Source organism: Melampsora larici-populina (assembly GCF_000204055.1).
Source record: "Melampsora larici-populina 98AG31 unplaced genomic scaffold MELLAscaffold_6, whole genome shotgun sequence".
Taxonomy (NCBI): Eukaryota; Fungi; Basidiomycota; class Pucciniomycetes; order Pucciniales; family Melampsoraceae; genus Melampsora; species Melampsora laricis-populina.
This window is the reverse complement of record NW_006768770.1, coordinates 342,057-362,214: the sequence shown is the minus strand read 5'-3', so window position 1 is coordinate 362,214 and position 20,158 is coordinate 342,057. Positions and strand designations below refer to the sequence as shown.

At 42.1% G+C, this 20,158-nt stretch overlaps 2 protein-coding genes across 2 annotated transcripts; both read left to right on the top strand.

Moving 5' to 3' along the window:
• Positions 1 to 29: 29 nt before the first annotated feature.
• On the top strand, positions 30 to 622 carry MELLADRAFT_103398 (uncharacterized protein; the record flags this gene model as incomplete). Its single annotated transcript, XM_007406624.1, has 2 exons — positions 30 to 315; positions 558 to 622. 2 exons carry the CDS (start codon positions 30 to 32, stop codon positions 620 to 622), a joined length of 351 nt encoding a protein of 116 aa, XP_007406686.1.
• Positions 623 to 9,439: 8,817 nt separating this feature from the next.
• Positions 9,440 to 10,438, top strand: MELLADRAFT_103397 (uncharacterized protein; the record flags this gene model as incomplete). The annotated part of the gene is made up of 3 exons (XM_007406625.1): positions 9,440 to 9,767; positions 9,798 to 10,057; positions 10,397 to 10,438. The coding sequence occupies 3 exons, from the start codon at positions 9,440 to 9,442 to the stop codon at positions 10,436 to 10,438; spliced, it is 630 nt and encodes a 209-aa protein (XP_007406687.1).
• Positions 10,439 to 20,158: the final 9,720 nt, after the last annotated feature.

The window sequence follows — 20,158 nt, the reverse complement described above, 5'->3', positions numbered from 1 at the left end:
ACTCGAATCTAATTCCATTAATCACCAGTATGATAACTTCAATCCCGGCATCAAGGATAGTCACCCAAGATATATGGTTACCAACCCAGATCTGTGACCCTGTATCATCAGCTCACGAGCGAGGTATCCAAATCCTTATCGTCACCTTACCGATCTCCTTACTCATAGTCGGGGTTATCTTACCTCTTCTTTATCTTCATCTTCGATCCAACAAAACCCAGACTTCATATTGTCAATTATGTTCTTCAGTTGGAGACCGTGGTGCAAATTTCTCAACTTCAAATCCTACTAGTTCATTTGAATTTGATGAAGATCGTGTAGAATTATTTCGAAATTGGTGGAAGAAGAAGTGATCAATTTACTGGCTATATTTCTCTTTCTCTTACTTCTCGTTTTCAAAGATCATCATTTGGTCTTCAATTCATTTTTCTGTTTTGTTTGAAAGCATCTACGCATGTCAATCTATTCATTCTGTTTTCTGTTGTCTTTTCTGAGAATGGGCTAGTGGGTTTTGTGAACCTTTATAATGTTTATTTTTTGTGATTCTATTTGGTTAGGTGAAAACAAGGCAACAGACTCAACTTCTTTGAAGGAAGATATAATGATCAATGCTATGGAGTGATAGATAAAGAAGAGCTTGTCATTGTGAGGCAAGGAGAACATCGACTTTGATAGCTTGAAGTTCTAGAATGAGAGGACTACATGTAAAGTGGTGATGTAAACTTGGGACTATGTTAGTGAGAAGCCCTCGTGCGGTTTCCCACAGGTTAAGTTAAGGACTGAGATCAGAAATTGCAAGAGTGGATATCTCTTTGAGACTGTGATCCAATCACACCTTTTGGTGTGATTCGCCTTGGTTTTGAATTTTACATTTGAACCATGAGTTGCAATGACCGACTGTTTCTTGCTGGACTGAATTGAAGCCGGAAAAAAGTAGTCAAGGAAAAGGAGTATCATCTCCATCTTGTTCCTTGGAGAGAAAATGTATGTTATCACTCAGTGATCAATTGTTTGCTACTTCATTTTCAGGCCTTGCCATGCTCTAGAAGCCTGACCTTCTTGTTAATGACCCCAAATTCTATATCTTCCGGTTGATCTGGTTTACCACATGCATCAAGATAAATCTCACCGACTGTGCAGGGACCAGAGCACCGCATGAAATCATTCTAGAGGCTTTAAAATCATGATTCTCTCAAAGGGATATGTTGCACATATGTGCCCACCACCTATGTCAGAAAGTCTAAACATTCTAGTTACAGAGATGAAAAATGGGTATCTGCACTACAACATGCAAAGAAATAAAGAGCAACCATACATGGTAGCAAATGTGGTTTATCTATGTTGATGGCCAAAGGCACGACATCATCTGTGAGTTCCATTGGGATGGGCTACACGGTGTATGAGTCCAAGTACACGCCAGCTTAACACAAGCCCCTAAACCCCTGCAGAGACGTCCCCCACAGCCTGCGGAGGAGGGACTTACGACTTATCAGCACTTTTTAGCCTGATTAGATTTTGGTTTGGCAGAGGCTATCTCCCATCCAAAATTATACGGTCTTGCACAAAACAAAGCCGTCATTTTTTTTAGGAAAGATTATAGAACAAAGTCTTCCCCAGCTTTTGCCCTCTTCAGATCCTTCTCAAGAGGTTTTGCAGTTGAGGGCCTTGAGCACCTCAAGGTAAATTTCAAATTGTATTTTTATTTCATTTTATTTATTTTTTGCTGCAAAGACAGTACATACACATGTGTAGGTGAGTCAAACATGGCTCGAAACATCTTTTGCCTCCAACTGTCTCCGCAGCTCTACAATTGATCAGGTAAAATGTTACACTTTTTGTTGCTCCGATCAAAGCAAGAACTTACAAATCACTGATGTATCTTTTGCTGGAAGACTATGTACAAGATGTGTGAGAATATTTTGTTCAGTTCAGATTTTTCAGGGAGTCCATGATGGACGGAGTAAGGCAAATTTGATCTCATATTGTTGAAAATCCAAAATTTGGGATTCTAATCAGGCTAAAAAGTGCCGATAAGTTAGTTCCTCCTCCGCAGGCTCCAGAGGATGCCTGCGATTGGAGGAGGGACTTAGTTAAGTTAGGCGGAGGGGGGGCTTGCAACTTATCAATGATTTTTGGCTTGATACAAATTTCACTTTGGCAGGAGCTATCTCCAGCGTCCATTTTCACCCCCTTATACACAATAAACCTTCCATCATGCCTATATGAAATTTATAGAAGCATGTTTTTATGAACTTTTGCTCTCCTCAGAATTTCTATAGCTATCCTAGAAACAGTTATATCATCAGTTGAAAAAAAAACAAAAAACAAAATTTGAGATTTTGGTAACTGAGACTGCTGCAATTACAGCTAACTTAACTAAGTCCCCTCCTAGTGTCCGGGGGGGAAAACGCAACAAACCCCGGAGGCATGGAGGGGACTTACATGCTATGTCTGATTTCTTGGTGACAAGGGAAATGACCTTTTGGTGGTAGAAAAGGGTCCCAAAATAAAAGTTTTTTTGACAATTATGAATTTTCTTGTAATTCTCATATCATGTGCGCCTGCTTCTTGCGCACCTTTGCATCTACTCAGATTTTGATCCCTTTCCCAAACGCAAAAGTTTTGGCGATTGATAAACCACGCCGACCTGAAATCACATATGACACCGGTTTTCCTTAGGTCGGATTCCTCTGGAAGTTATACAGTCCAGAACTTCCTGTAAAGGCTTCAGGAGCTTTCTGATGCTTTCTGAAGCCGGCTTCTGCCATCATGAAGTGTGTAAAAGTGGGTGTCATGATTATGATCGCTGACGCCGACTTGCCTACAGTGTGTGACGCCGAGTCTAGATCTCAGCGTAATAGATCGTACGGTCTTTGGCTCGTTTTCAAACACTTTAATCGTTGATTTACGATCTCCAACAGCTTGACCGAGGTTTGCCCCAAAAATCAAGCAATTTGCTGTCAGACCCTTGTCAAGCTTTGTTACATCGACTCACAGTTGGTAGACACAGTCAAGCACAGTCAACATAGAGTATGACACATATGATAATCAATGGGTATCAATAGGTATTGGTGTTATCTTTGAAGTTCAAGTTGACCAGCAAAAGCGGAGAACGGCCCTTATGTATTTCGATTCATTCTATGTACAATATGTATATGTTAGGATCAGATTGTATAAGACCTCAATAGGTTCCTTTCAGCGAGTGCAAGGACTTGTTGAGTACAAAAGTTCATCATAAGTCCTTTGATGTCCTTCGATGTTTGTAATTTCAAAAGTGATCATCCTCGGCTGGAAATATAGCCATCCCATATGCTCGAGAGCTTTCAAGTGTATCTTTAACTTTAGGATCCGAGATCGATATCTTTAGATCGTCCGCGATCAGTCTCAAAGAAACTTCGGGAATCAAAACTGTCCGGACCCAGGTTTCAGGACTGAGAGGCTTTGCTTTTGCGTGTAGGAGTCGATTCGGAGCTTGGGGGCGCAGGAATTGCGAATGAAGTGTTTGATAAATGATTTCTAAGCCTCTGCCCCCATAGCTACAGTCCAACATCAGCTTGGAATCAAATGAGAAACTGACTTGAAGAACAATACTCACTACCCTGGTTGTTCAAGTTCAAATGTGAGATCTCCGTGCCATACACTATCCATTCGACGTGCTCCGTGACTCTGCAAGATTTGCAGTGCACCATTCAAAAAGGTGCTGTCAATTTGGTGATTGATGATATGTTGCAGATCAGGGACAAATTTCTCTACACGACTGGTATCACAAATAGGTAATGGATGTTAGAAATTCCATATGGAAGCCATATGACAGTGATACTCACAAATCGAGTTATTTACATACCTAGAGAGTTCGTCAAAATTGATTGATGAAGGCCAACCATTCTGTTTCCCTATGGGGATGTATTTTTACTCAGCACCATGCATCACACAGAATGCGATGGTCTCAGACATCTGATGAAATTTAAACATGTGTTGATTAGAATGATTGGTGTTACATTAAGAACAAAGAGATGTGAGAGTGTTGGTTGACCGAAATAAGACTTACCGGAAGAGAGACTGCATCAGGATTCCCGGGTCAAGGGGTCTTCTTTGCCTTTGGTCGATCGAGAAGCATTTGCATCAGACTGTGAAGTTTTGGTGAGGGCTGTGATGGGAGTGGGTCATCGCAGAAAGGACATTTTGGTATATTGTCATTGTCTTCTTCCCAATCGGATCTGTTTTGGGCATCAGAATTTGAGTTTGAATTGTCTTCGTCTTCTTCCCAATCGAATCTGTGTCGGTTATCAGAATTTAAGTTTGAATTGCCATTCTCAAGTTCAGGACGTAATGTAGTGGCTGATCGATCAACATCGGTAATATTGATTGGTGTATCTGCATCTGGATCCAGCTGAAGTTCTGCCAAAGTTGGTTCGTGCAGTTGAGGTACGAGTGGGCACTTCTTTTTGTTGTGCCCAGAGCTTTTGCACTTACTACACTTAGGGGGAGCTCTTGGTCTAGGAGCCTTTGGTTCGGTAGCTTTTGGCTCGGGAGCTTTGAGGTACTCAAAACCTGAAGGATCTCGCTGTGTTGATTTAGACTTGGACCAGTTCTTCTTGGAACCAGTTGGGCGACCTCGTGTGTTGATCTTGGTTTCAGGTGCTCTGACTGGTACAAGCTCGTATTGACCACTCTGAACTTTGGTGAGTTCATCATATGCTCGTCGTAGTGCATTTTCAGGAAGATTACATAGACTTTCAGCTTTGCTTTGTAACTCGTTTTTCAAGGCCTCCAAGGATTCTGGAATTGGATCAGCAGTAAGTCGCCACTGGTTGTGAAAGGCTTCAATTGGAACTTGCTGGCCGAGGACAATGTAGGCTTCTATTTGATGTGAGCAAGGAATACCATATGAGGTTGAGAATGATTTGGTGCATGGTTTTCGATTTGGCTTTCCAATGAGTATAAGCTGCTCATGGGCCAATCCAATTGCGTATTGAGATAATTCGGTGTGTAATAAACTAAAGCATTCATTGATGTTGTTGAGTGTCCGTTGAATTTCATTGGATAGCTGACATTCAAACTCGGTGTTTTGATGTTTGACTGCTAGTTTGAAAGCTTTGAAGCAAGCTAGTAGGTCCTGAACCAAAGTTTCAAGGAAGCTTTTGACAAAGTGATGAGAGCCCTCAACACGCGAAGTTGTCTGGTTTCCAAAATGGAGGAAATTGTTTGCAAACATCTTCACATACTTTTCTACAATTGGAAACCAATTTGACTCGAGATACTGAACAATTGTGTGTGAATGACGCTGAGCAATCTTGACCAGTTGGGTCTTATTAGCATGAAATTCATCTTTGGTGCGAGAATCTACAAAGGAATGCCAGCAATCATAAAATTCGTCCCACTCTTTTTTGTTTGTAATGATAGATTGACATTTGGTTAAGATGGCTTTGTTGATATGCCACATACACAAGATATGATTGCTTCCCGGAAAAACATCGGATATCGCTCCAATGAGTGCTTGTTCTTTGTCGGTCACAAAGGTCTTTGGTTGATTGGCGTGGGGCTGGAGGAGTTGGTGAAGCTGTTCAAGTGCCCATGTGTACTCCTGGCGATCTTCTTTGTTCATGAAACAGAAAGCAAGCAAGAAGGACGAATTGAAGCAAGTCGAGCCAACAATGTGTAAGAGAGGCAAGTGGTGTTTATTGGTCTTGTATGTGCAATCTAAGCCAAAACAATACGGAAAGCGACGACCCATTTTGATTGCTGTCGGATGAGCACAAAACAGGGATTCCACGGTGCCATCTGGTCCAAGCTTCATTGAGTAAAACCAGTTTTCTTCCCGAAGTCGTTTGATCAGAGTCACTATGGGTGTTGTTCCTTTGAGTTCAGTCTTTCGAGAGCGGGCTCTCTGATTGTATATGTCTCGCATTGGTCGATGTGCGCTGTCTCCCGGAAGCATGAGCCGAATGGTTCGAGGACGGACATTAGCCTCTGATAAATCATCCATTAATCCTTCCTCTGTAAGTGTGAAACGGCGCAGGCGAGGTAGGTCGCTTGGTCTCTTGAACGGCTTGTGATTGTGACGAGCATGTTGAACTTTGACTCTCCAATGACCTGGCTTTTTCCAGTAGTTGAGAGATACTCCAAACTCACAGCCAGATTTGGCTGTGCTACTCTTTCGTGGTTTTTTCGTGTCCTTTTCCGACTTTGATGTGCCCGATGCTTTATGAAGTTGAACAGATGCAGATGCCTTTGCAGCACGTTTCGTTGTCTGATGACCACGAGTACAATAGAAGTATCGGCTCTGGCGATGGGGACCTTTGTCAGACTTGATAACAATGGCATAACCTTGATGCCTTGCGACAGCCTCCAGGTATTGTTGACCGAGCTCTTTGGAATTGAAGATCTTGCCTTCACGCGGGGGATGCAGTTCACGTTCTGGTTGAACTCCTAATAGGTTATAGGTATTAGACATAGACATATATCAGGCGGGTGTAGTTTTAAAACCAAACTTCTCGGAGGTTGAACATACCTTGAGGAGGCCAGTCTCCATCAATTTGACCACTTTCTTCATCATCAGTTGTATCTGACAACAATAAACACAGGATCAACTCAAACTCATTATACATTCAAGAGCAGGTACACTTACAATCCCCCCCATTCATTATCATCTTTCTCCGACTCATCATCTGACACCTCTCCTTCTGGATTGTCTTTGTTGTTCTCATCATCATCTGTTTCACCATCCATTTCCATCAGGTCTTCAAGTCCTAAATTCAGGTCATTGTTGTTGTTTGAGGTGTGAATCTGTACACTGGAAATAGGGTGGTGAGATAGTGCCGCAGTACTTGAATTATAAGGTGCTGAATTATCATGTCCAAATTGTGCAATTGGCGCATTCATTTGATTACAGAAGTAGTAATCAGACGGATAAGAGTGAGTTAGCTGTGATGAAGCAATGTCTGGGATAAATTGATCAAGAAGGTGATGATTATTGTAAGAATCATGATTTGGATATATATTTGAGGACATTAGATCACAACTTTGATTTTCTGATCGTGATAAACACTCAAACCTGAATAGCTACTTGGTCTTGATGGTTGAAGTGAAATATTGAGGAATTGTGGTTTGTAGGGGATGGATCACAAGCCGAGCAGACTTGCAAATTTCTTCACTCAATTGTTTACAGGCATAGTTTCATAGCAAGGGGTCTCAAGGGGAACAAGCACTTGTAGTTCACAATGTCAGCTCTCTGATCAGAGCTTCAAAACGATCCCAATGGGATGACGCCTACTTCCCATCAGAAAAACCGGTGTCAGACTCTTACGGATGCCTTTACAGGCAGCGTACAGCCCTTTAAGGTGTTTGAAGGCAATGTACACCTGTATATTACCTGTACAGCTTCCAGAGGAATCCGACCTAAGGAAAACCGGTGTCATATGTGATTTCAGGTCGGCGTGGTTTATCAATCGCCAAAGTTTTTATTGGGCTCCAAACAAGGTCTTTTGAAGTTTCAAAGTTGCAACTGCGGCTAATAGTACAAGATATGTAACATATCTATATGTGAAACGTGAAAAACACAAAAGGAGCCAGGCGTGTTGGAATTTCATCGATGCTGTCTCTGGATTGTGGCTGTCTTGACATCAAGGTCAAACCTCAGAAAACATGTCACAGCCAAAAATTTGTATGCGAAGTTCCTTGGAAAAATATAGCAAGCTCCCCGACATCCTAGACATTGGTTTATCAACCCCAGCTTTGAAGATTGAAACTCCCACACTTACTAAAAAGCTGCTGCAGTCCAGCACAGCGGAGCAGCAAGAAGCAGTGTCTATCTGCTTTGGGGAGAAGTACCTGGATCAAAAACCAACACGGGTTCAAATCAACTCTAGGGTCAGCCTGATAAACGGGGACCATACCTTTCTATTGGCTGGAACGGGATCCGGAAAGAGTTGAGTTCCTGAGTTGTTCTTCCACATGTTTGCCAAGGTCAAAAAACCTGCAGTTCTAGTTTTGAATCCTCTGGACACACTCGGGAACAATCAGGTCAGTTTCACCAAACTTTGGAGAATGTTGTATCATGCAAGTTCTGACAGGATCTACTTATGATTTCCAATCTCAGGTCTTGGAAAAGAGTCGCATTGGGATCACTGCCATTAATCTCACTAAGACCACATTTGGTCCAGAAGAGTTGGCGAAATTGAAGCAACATGCCTATTTGTTCATCTACTTGGTCAGTAATCCTTGACACCAATAGTGGATTTTCTCACGAATTGACAGTTGTATTTTTCAAAAAGAGCCCAGAGATTTTCCTTAATAGCGAGGCTTTTCAAACCTTGTATCACAGCAAGGACTTTCAGCGTCATCTTATATTAAAAGTAGTCAATGAAGCTCATTGTATATACCTCTGGGGCCTTCAGGCTAGCGGGAAATCAAGAAATTTCTCTAAACATGTTACCCCCGAAGATGTTGGCCTATTTAGGTCATCTTATGGCAACCTCGGGCAGCAGCTTATGGCCACCGATGGAGTCCCAGTGCTGCTGATGTCTGCGACTTGTCGGCCGTCACCAATCAAGGCAATACAGTCAAGCCTCAATATCTTGCCAAAACATATGACGGTGATCCAGGGAGAGCTCACTCGTCCGGAGAACTGTTTCATTCGTATCTATCTTACTTGACCGTTAAAGACGGCGGAGGATCTTGAATTTTTATTCGCTCCAAAATCTGTGATATCAGATGAAGATATCACTCCAATGCTGATATACTCGGGCACTTGGAATGGCACCGGAACCGTAATCAACGGTGTTTGTAAAGCACGTGGTGACCCCAACGACGCTTGTAAAGGCGACAGTACTTATATCAGGCAATATCACTCAGTAACCGGTGATCAAGACCAGCTTACACGTGTGGAAGATTATGGCGCAGGGAGATTTCCAATCTTGTCGTGTACTTCTGACCTCAAGATGGGTCAGAATTGGACACGTGGGAGGGTAGTGATTATTTTGGGCACGATGGACCCAGCTGAGTCAAATCAAATGGCCGGCAGAGCGGGGTGTGGTGGCCATGATGGCCTAGTAATTCATTTTGTTCAGCCTACTATGACTCCAGGAAAAAACTCACCGGGCGAGTTCAACGTCGGCCCCTATATGTTGGATGAAGATTGAATGCACGCTCTTTGAGTGGCACCTTGTTGCCTTCAAGCGGCCTATTTGGTTGATAGCTTGTGAGTTGATCAAACACTTATGTCAGTCAATGGAGGGTTTACATTTCTGCTCGCTGGACCTGAGCGATTAGGAAAGGCTACATACTGGTCTCCCTGTTGGATCCAGGATATCTAGGTGAACTTGAACGCGAGCAAAAAGAAAATATAACACCTTGTAGGTGTTCCCAATGTGATCCTCAAGGTTGCGCTCGGATCCTACGCTTGCTTCCATCTACACGTGCCAACGAGTTTGATAGTCTCATGACCTCTGCGCCTACACCTTCACACACTGAAGATGCCAGCATATTCAACCTACCCAAAAAAATCACCAAGCGCAAGTTCTCAGCCAATGTCCCTCTTGTATGCAAGAAAACCAACCCAATACGACTTAGTGTTCCTATGATTGACCTCGTCGTGATCTTCCTTGGGAAATTTGCTGGTATGTTTCGAGATACATATGCAAATGCTTCTCATATGTTACCAGATGCTTTGTTTGATCGTGAAGATGCGTGGCAAGTGGTGAAAAATTATGAGGCAATCCACAACGGTGTATTCATCCGTGAAATCTTAGGAGGTGAGACACTTCCAGGTCAGTTTACACTGGTACATGATTGTGTAGACATGTGGATGAAATCTCCAGTTTATCTCCAGCATCAAGCACAACTTGAAGAAGAACAAATAAGACTTGAACAAGGGATTCTTGATGCACATCTGATTGAAGAGGAACATAAAGAGCAAAATCAACTAAAACAGCTAGCAATCAATGAGAAAAGGGCCGCCATCGCCGAGCGCAAGCAAATCCAAACTCAAAAGGCTCTGGAGAAACAGGCCGAGAAATATTCAAAGTTGAAACAACGGCAACAACTCCTGGGAAGCGAGGTCAGTCAAAACAAACTAATCTTCATCCGACGCCAAGCATTCATCCACAGCAGTGTTCCTCTCTTTCATAGATCCCCAAATGAAACGCGAAGGAATTCTTTTCCTCGATTCCTCCTTCAAGATGAGTTTAAGTTTACTTATTCCAAGGGTTTCGATATCATCGACCTTGTCATTATTGTTTGTATCTCTGCTGTTGGTTGGAATCGCTACATCACACATGTGAACTTGCGCCATAGTCAAGAAGGACTGCGTTGACGCCTGGGTGATGCAATGAGGCTTTGTTTGATGGATGTCCTTGAGGCCAGAACACTGTTTCATCTGTTGAATTTATTTCCGTAGCTTTTTGAAATATGTCACCGTATCAATTGGAGTTTTTTATAACATCTATGTGGGGATAAACTGAGCTCACCAGTGGTATGATGATGGAAAACCTTTCCATCAGCCGATTGATCTTGGTTCCTTGTCCCTTTGGGCAAGAGGTATAATGTCAGCAATGTTATGCCAATTGTCAAATAAAGAATTGGATGCATACATACAGAGTTGTTAAAAAAATACTTGAGCCAATAATTTTGAATCTCAAGATAAAAGTCCTTTGCTACCCAGTGGCCATCTCGGCCACCGGTTGGAATGAGAAGCAAATGTTTGATCGCTTTTGCCATTGCGCTGGGTAACACTACGCCAAATTTAAAATTTACCGCTGAGTTTAGAAAATTAAGCAGACATAGAAAATTATGGAAAAGCTGGGAGGGGTCAGAAAAATATGAAAAAAAATTGGTTGGGCCCTTTGGTGCATTCCAATCATCTGGCATATTTTTACATATTTTTACAACCACAATGCAAATAATTTCAGAAACCCAATTTTGGTCCAAAACTGGCAGGTAGAGACACAGTGACCTTGCAACACCAACAAAATCATCAATTTTGCTCCAAAACATGTAGTGTCTTGACATTCTGAATGCCACTCTGGCTCTACAGCTTGGGTGCACAAAAAAGTTGTGTGTCTCCAAGAATGGGTGAGATATATCAAGAGATGTACACAGCAGGAACCATATATAAGCATAGAAGCCATTACTACAATGGCTTCAGCACCTTAATAAACCTTGTAGAGCCATCATGTGGCTTCCATAAATTGCAAGTGTTCAGATGATTGAACAAAAATACTCATATCTTTGTGCTTGGAGGTTTTTGCCCAAATATTGCTAGTTTTGGACCAAATTTGAGTTTCTGACATAATATCCCCTGTGAGCATTTTGCTTTGGGAAGACTTCAAAAATCATGGCAAAAATATGCAAAAATATGCAAAATTAGGGGACAGCACCCATGAATGGAATCATTATTTTTTCAAATTTTTCTGACCTCTCCTGTATTGGTGATATTTTTCTACAGTTTCAATTTTCTAAACTCAGTGGTAAATTAGTGATCTGGCGTAGTGTAAGTTCTTTTCAAGTATCAAGATCAAACGGGGCAGATGAATGGCATAATGCGAGAGGCCAGAAGTCCCCTGAGCCATTATAGACCACCTCTTCCACATCAACATAACTTTACCGATGTCGCCGGCTCTCATCGCGTTGTCACCCTTGACAATGGAGGCGAAGTCGCGAAGTCTAAGGCGCATACACCACCAACATATTTACCTTGGATTACAAAATCTGAGGTATCCTCGGATGCAAAACCTCGGACAGAAGCTTCCCGAGGTTTTGATCCGAGGTAATTCTCAGGGCAAAAAAATACCTCGGGCAAATACCTCGGACAAGGTTTGTCGGAGGATTTGCCTCCGATGATGCCTCGGATTTCTCAACCCGAGGCATCTATGCTGGCAGTGATATTATACATAGACCAGTCACCTGCTTTGGAAGCATCAAGCAAAGATTGACGAGTGAAGTACTTGTCATAGCATGAGTCCACAATAGATTGGGCTACCCTGCGCGAGTCCAGCCTCACCTCGTTTGGCCAAGCTTCGATAGTTTGCCTGAACATTCAAAAAAAAGTCAGGTCACACATGAGTTTGGGGACACATAAGACATTGCTTTGGTACATACTTCAACAAGAAGAACATTGTTGCTGTGTGACCTTTGTGGATGACTTGCATCAACGAGTTGAAATCTTGCTGCGATGGTTGCTTGTCCGTTTTCATTCCGAGGGCGGCGGCTGTCCTATGTAAACCGGTGTTTGAGCTGTAATTTGGATCACCCCAGTGGTGACTTAGTATCTTACTCACAATGTTCCAAAGAGTATGTGATAGGCCCGGGAGGTTAAGGACGTTCTGTAGAGCCTCTTCTTGATGCCCAGCTGGAAATCTTTGACGTATCAGCGATTCGAAATTCAGGCAGGTGCCCATGTCGCCCTCAATGACTTGGAGGCACTGGCTGAAAGTGGACGGATTGTGTCCAGTCTGCTTGTTACACTGAGTAAGCATCTCGGCGACTCCAGACGCCGAGTTGTCAGAAGCACTCATCATTTTCAGCATGAATATCTTTGGCGTATACATCATGATTTGGTCAATGCAAGGGGGTGCGGTGGTTAAATCACTTTTAGAACACTCGTATTCGGGAGTGTCTTTCTTGAGTACGTAATCAAGCAGAGCTTGCGAGAGCTGGGATTTGAGGACACTAGTCCAATGTTTGCTTTCATCCACAGTGGGCAGCAAAGAATATATCTCGAACTGCTCTTTTTGGCTTTGGCGGATACACTTTCAAAGGTTTGCAACACTGGCATCCACTGGGTCGATTTCTTTGAGTAGATGGTCTGGAATGACGTGTGAATATACGTATGAACCATGAAACATCTTGGTGGTCGATTCGGTGCGCGGATCATGAACACGAGCCTGAATGTTGATGTTATCCAGTACTAGTAATGGGCGGATGGTGTAAGGCCGAGCACATAAGTCCTTGATGGACTTTTGAGCGGCAACCCCGAGTGTATCCATGGCAGACAGAGCTGTCTGTCTGGACAAGGTTAATCCAATAAAGTGAAGATAGTCATTCACCCGGTCAGAGACTCCACATGCGACAAATGACAGGGAGTTCTGTAATTGGAGCCCATTGAATCTTCTGTTGCAGGCGAAGGCTATCATGGATAACACTACAATTGGAATCTAACATCATGAGTCAGCATGGTAAAACCGGTTGGTCAAGTGGTCATTTTAGGTAACTGCTTACTTCTCTGAGTCGATGTGAGTCTAGATTGGTGTTGTCCATTTGAACCGAATGAGAGACCCCCTCAAGATGTTCAGCAAAGTCTACTTCATGACCAGCGCTCTCACTTTGGTCTACACTAGTGCTGTTGCTGGTATCTGTCGATGCATTGTTGATTCGATTTTTTTCCCGAGTTACGTTGGCTTCTGTGATTTTGGAGTATATCAAAGCATGGAGGAATGGCATACTCTGGCAAATGAGCTTTGCACGGTCTTGTTCAGCTGGAGTGTCCAAGAATGATTCATCGAGTTTGTTTGCACTGTAGAAACCTCCTTTGGGGGCTGCACCTCGTGGTAGCTCTTCTTGATTGACAATTGCCTGAGCCTGTAGAGAACCACAGGCATGTCAGTATAGAGGACCATGAGGACTCAGGAGCATGTCCGCCCTCAAGGAAAATTGTTCACCTCTGTCAGAATGAAGTGGTTCCATCTTGCTGGTCCAGTGCGATCTGGACCGCACAAGATTTGTCTCTTGATGCTGAGCAAAATCTCCTCAGTTGAAGCCCAACCTGTAGAGGTGCCCCAGAACTGACGCCTCTTGAAAATCTTGGGTTTATCTGAATCCAGTAAGTTCTGTAAAAAATTTTTGGGATTTGATCCAAGCTTTTGGATGTAATCACATATGTCAAGTGTATGATTTTTGGATCTTGCTTTTGCTTCGTGGTTCAGGTCTTTGTGTCCATCAAGCTCATGTTGGGCTTGTTGCGCATCCTCACTAGCAGCTGTTGGTATGTTGGTAGATGACATATTGGAAATTTCAGCCAAATGATTTTGATGCAAGTTGGTTGATATGTGAAAGAGTTGAAAGAGTAAAAGGATATGCAAGGAAATTGTAGTGACAATATTGAAGGGAACAGACGGGCAGGCAAGACCAAAACAAGGTAAACAGTGATACATTTAATACTTGAACACATCAACACTATCAGGATCCTTCCTGCCTCTAAAGGCAAAGTCATGGCCAAGCAAGCCTTGCTGGTCTACATGTCCATCACAGGGCTATTTTCTACGTGGTTGACACAGAGAAGGTCCTGTGAGACGAGGGGAGAGGCCCAGTATGGGTCTGATGCTCTTGGATTGTCAAGGGTTGTGATATTTGATGGATTCCAAATCTGTTTTGAAGATTACATATGGGCCACAACAGTTGTAACCTCGCAGCAGATTTGAAATCGAGAATTCAAGAAGAGCTTGTTTGGAGCCCAATAAAAACTTTTGCGTTTGGGAAAGGGATTGAAATCTGAGTAGATGCAAAGGTGCGCAAGAAGCAGGCGCACATGATATGAGAATTACAAGAAAATTCATAATTGTCAAAAAAACTTTTATTTTGGGACCCTTTTCTACCACCAAAAGGTCATTTCCCTTGTCACCAAGAAATCAGACATAGCATGTAAGTCCCCTCCGTGCCTCCGGGGTTTGTTGCATTTTTTCCCCCGGACACTAGGAGGGGACTTAGTTAAGTTAGCAATTACAGTCACTTTACACACAAGAGTCTTGATTTCTCTCTGCTAACGCATAATCTCTCTGCCATCCTTGTCAGAGACAGAGAGAAGCATCCACAGTCCTCTAATTTTGGCTCAAAAACTTGTGGCTCTTCACTGTCACCTCAAGCAGATATCTTCTTATCAAGGCAAGTAGAAAGTGAGGGCTATTATGTACAACATGCATCTGCAAAGGACAGTGTGTTCAGAATTTCCAAGTTGTTGATAGGAAATGCTGCAGTGTTGATTTTGATGAAAAAACACTGAAAGTCGTGAATACCAGATTGGTATCAAGCCAAAAGATTGTATAAGTTGTAAGTCCCTCCTCCGCAAGCTCCGGGGGACGTGCACGGTTTGAGGAGGTACTTAGTTAAGTTAGAAGTACACAGGGCGAGGACAATGCCTGGCCTCCCAGAAGACAGGCAATACAAGACAAAAAAAATCACCTTCACAGTTCTGTACATACACCTCAGATTTGAATTCATAAATCTCAATACACCCCAGGCAAATTGAGGTCATGGAGTGAATACAGGTTGTGTGGTCATGTTGAAAACAGAATATATTCCCACACCCTGGGTCATGTCACAGCTACATGACATGTCTTCATGAAGCACACCACTGCCAGTGATACCAGTGACATGTGTGAGGGCCCTACAAGAACGGTGCAATTCAAACCGCTGTGTTGATAAACTTATGGGATCAGTCAGAAACATTAATCATAGTAGTTTACCAAAGTTATCAGAAAGGTGTCAGTGCAAAGAAAAACTTGAGCAGGTGGAATTTGATCAATAGAAGCTCTTTAAGGCTCATATATTGCACAGTACATAATTATTAGGTCATCTTATTTCAAACAAATTATTAAGATCAACATCAACTATCAAGAAAAGAAAGAAAATATAAGAACAACTTGAAAATATAGGTATACAGACTTGGAAATGGTTTTGAGGGTAGTGATATTAGGTTTATGGGTATTGCAAGGTCAGAATATGGAAGAGAAGCATTATATTATACAGCAACAACTTTAATATGATTGATAAGGAGGAATGGAAGTTATTAAGAAAACAGTACTTTTTTGAAGTTGGTAAACTAGGGTTTACAGGTAGTTTACATATGTAATGGCGGTATCAGTAATATTTAAGGTTACCAAGAGGGGTTTACTGGATCTTTAGGGTTATAGATGATGATTTAACATTACAGGAGCAATAGAGTGTTAGTAATGGCTGTGTAAAGGGGAGGAAAGGTGCAAATTTTGTCAAAAATGTAGGTTTGCAGCTTATTACAGATGTCAAATGATGTCCAAATTGGATGGTATATATCTCATTCAACGCAGAAGCATTGATCACAGAATTTAAAAACCTTCAACCATTAGTAACAGAGGTATGTGAAGAAAGATATAAGACAAATAAGAAATTGGGGTGAACTTCAAATTTTACATATACTTGCATACATGTAACAACATTTACATACAAAAACCTTAACTTCACAACTCAATAACTCACTCATCATTTATTAGAAGCAGATGATATGGGGCCAATTATTAATCCGCATCACAAGATCTATAAGATGCATATTAGTAATCAAAAAATGGACATCATTTGAAAAAACCTGTAACCTCAAAAATAGGTTTTCAGCCAGATTATGAGGAAAAAATCACCTGTAGTCATCATAAGAGGCACTGTGTAACATCCAATTGCATCATTGATCACTTTTGGCTGTGTAAATTGCATCATCTGTTAGTAACAAAGTCATTAAAAGACGTCATCAGAGGGTTACCAGGGGTTTTTGGTCAAAATTGATTAGTTTTTTATCATTATAAACTCATTTTAGCAGTACCTGGTCACTTAAATATCCCCTTTATTACAAATATAACAAGAAATTTACTTTGGTTTAGGCCTGTGTTGTAGTCAAAAAGACTTATTGGGAATAATATCAAAAAGATATGCTTTTTTTCTTAGTTATCATATTGGAATAACACTATAGCAGTGTTGAAAGAAATCAAATAGTGCTTTTTGAGTTAAGATCTGTGTGCTTTTGGTCCTTTAAAGATACTTCTCTCTGGTGCCTTATCAGTACTCAATTCAACATAAGTTCTTTTTTCTGGTCTTGTCTTAGGAGGGCAGTCCTTAGACCCTTTCTGTATAGCCATTACTTGCAGATTGTACCCTTCACACTCTGTATAACCCTTGTAGAGTTATAAGTTCTGCACTGTGCCAGCAACTGATAGCTATGTGACATGTACATTTCAGTACGTACTCAAATACATGTGATTGGTATGACTGATACAGAGTGCACACAGGATGATGAGTCCTGCATGCCTGACAGGTGCACCAGGTCCAGACATGCATTCAGGACCGCGCAACCTGTATGCACTGCATGACCTTGATTTTCCTGGGGTGATATTCATGCTGAAGACTACGGGGACAAAACGGATGAAATGCAAAGCTAGATGAACTAGTGTTAGTGAAATGCCTACCAAAACAAATGTGATTTGTGACAATTGCATAAAGAGGCAATAAAGATCTACCTAGATGAACTAGCATTAGTGAGATGCCTACCAAAACAATTGTGATTTGTGACATTAGAGAAACAACCAAAGTTTAGGAAGAAAATAGAACTCTTTATACAAAACATGTTTCAGGAAGGCAACATGACAATACAATAGCGCTAACACAGAAAAAAGCCCGTCCCAATCTAACATCCCTAGATATTCCACCTGGGCTAAACCAATAAATGGGTGAGACTAGGCTGAATACCTAGCCACCTCAGCCATAAAAAACACATCCAAAAAGAAATATGAATTCAGTTTCAAAAAATCTGATCACTAGGACCCATATTCCCATCTGGGAACCTCTTTAATGCTGGCAGTGGAAGTACTGAAAATCTCAACAAAGACATAGATCACATTTTATCAAATCATGAAAAGGGAAGATCCAACAAAAATGGAAGTGCCAGAAGAAAAAGACAGAAAGTTAATAGAGGTAGAGGTAGGGGTCAAAAAAGGGAAAGAGAAGGTAGTACAACAACTCATCAAACAAGAGTGCTGCAAAAGTTTGTATATGCAAACCAAAAGAACAATATACTGATGATGAATGAAACAATGGTGGAGCATATAACAATGACAAGGATACCAACCCATTGGGTAAGCTTGCAACAATTAAACGAAAGATCATAAACCCCTTTCAAAACAAATATATTTACACCATTTGTCTATACCCAACATTCTCTCCATATAAACCACAAAGGAGCTCACTATTTGACAACCGGTTTAAAAAACCCGACGCCCGAATTTCGGATAGCTGCAAATTTGTCGCCCGATTTAAGTAAAACATCGCCCGGTTCAATTTGCAACCGGGCAACTCAACAAAATGAACCGGGCGACTCAAATTCTTACATTTTCGATGTCAATTCACTTGTGCTGAACTGATGAACTCAACTTATGATGAACCAATGAACTCATCTATACTGACATGACCGTAGACTGTTGTAGATCAGAATAATAGAGACCTTCTCTATGATTTCAAAACCAAAGCAAGCAAGACACAATGGAATCATATATCTGTCTTGACTCATTGTCTCAAAACAAAACAAACAGAGAGAACAGAGAGAAAACAAAACAACCGATCGTGATAAAACAAGCAAACACTACAAGTTGAGAATGAACCCCTTGAGCAAGAAACAAGAGACATCGAGTATAAACTCCAAAAGAATCCTATTACAGCTATTCTAGAAAGTCGTGTCATGGTGACACTTTTCGAAGCTTTTTTCCCCCGGCGCCACAGGCGCGTACAGGCGATGCGCAGCGCAGCGGGCTGAACAACCCGTCAGCACCAAACCCCGTCACAGACCAGGCATCGGCCCCCATCAACCCATCAAAAAAAAAATTCTGCCGCATGGAAAAATTTTCGCCCAGACCATTCGTCACACCACCTGTCCAACAGTTTGTTCTTCTTCCTTTTAATCCATCAAACTCAAACCTTTGTTCTGACTCTTCCACATCCCTCTTCTAGCAATGCGAGGCCCACAACGTGGTCCATATGAAGTTAGTATCAAGGTGCTGGCGGTGCAGCACCTCCGCGCAGGGAAAACGATCGATCAAGTCCGACGTCTCTTGATCTCCCCTGTCAGCCGGCGAACAATCTCTCGTTGGCACTCCTTGTACCGCCGTACTTATGCAGTAATTCGTAATCCTGAAGATTACGAGCGCATCGGAAGAAAAACCGCTTTGAATGACAAAGATAGAGATTTTATGTTGGAGTTACTAGCCGGCAATCCTGCTTTGTACTTGGACAAGTATCGCCATGCAGTTTATCGACGCACCGGCGAATGGGTCTCGTTACAAACAATTGCGAGTGATCTGAAGGATCGACTCCACCTCACCGTCAAGAAAGCTCGAACCGTGCACCCTAACCAGAGTCCTTCCAAGAGAGCGAGGTATCTACATGCAGTAGGAGCTTTGAACCCCAACATGCTTGTTTTCCTAGGTCAATGTTTTTTTCACTTATTTTAAATTGGGGTTTATATTGTGAACGCATAGCTGACTTTGAACATGATCCATCCAGACGAGTGCTCAGTTCAGGAGAGACATCTCGGCAGGCAGTTTGGACGCGCTAGACGAGGGGAACGGACCACCCGAATCCCTTGGAGTCGTGGGGGCAAACGGTTCTCACTCCTACCGGCGATTTTCAAAGGCGGCGTATTAGCTCTGGACTGCCAAGAAGGAAGCTACCTGCGTAGAGATTTCGAGGGGTTCCTCAAACACCGTTTGGTAAGCTTACTTTGAGTTCGATTTTCCCTCATCTCGCTTATATTTATTGACTGGTCAACCGCATAGTTTCCGTTGATGAATTCATACCCCGAGGCCAACTCTGTCTTAGTGATGGACAATGCAAGGATCCACCACGGGGGCCGTATTGACGAACTTGCGGCAGAAAGAGGAATCCGAATTTTGTACCTCCCACCTTACTCGCCAGATTTCAATCCGATCGAGAAGGCTTTCAGCGTGCTCAAATCCTACTTTCGACGCACCCAAATCCTCATCCAAACCGCGGCTGAAGATAAAGAGGATGTCATCATGGATGTTACTTGGAACTTGTTCACAGGTGCCCTCATGCACAAGTTATATGCCGTATGTGGCTATTGGATTTAGGGGTTGATCTTTGATTATCATGAAATTGCTTGTAGCCAAACTCTTTTGCTTTGTTTATTTCGCCTTTCATGTTGAATATGAAGAATTATGATCCGATCGAAAAGACTTACAGTGAGCAAACCCCAGTGACAAAATTTATTGCCTCAATAATGAGATGATTAACTATCGTATATAGGCTTTTCCAAACCCAAAAAGATCTTTGTAAAGTGGCAAGTGAACAAAATTGTACAAAAAAAAATTCCATTCCCAAAGACATGAGAAATAAAGAACCAAAGATATTTTTGATA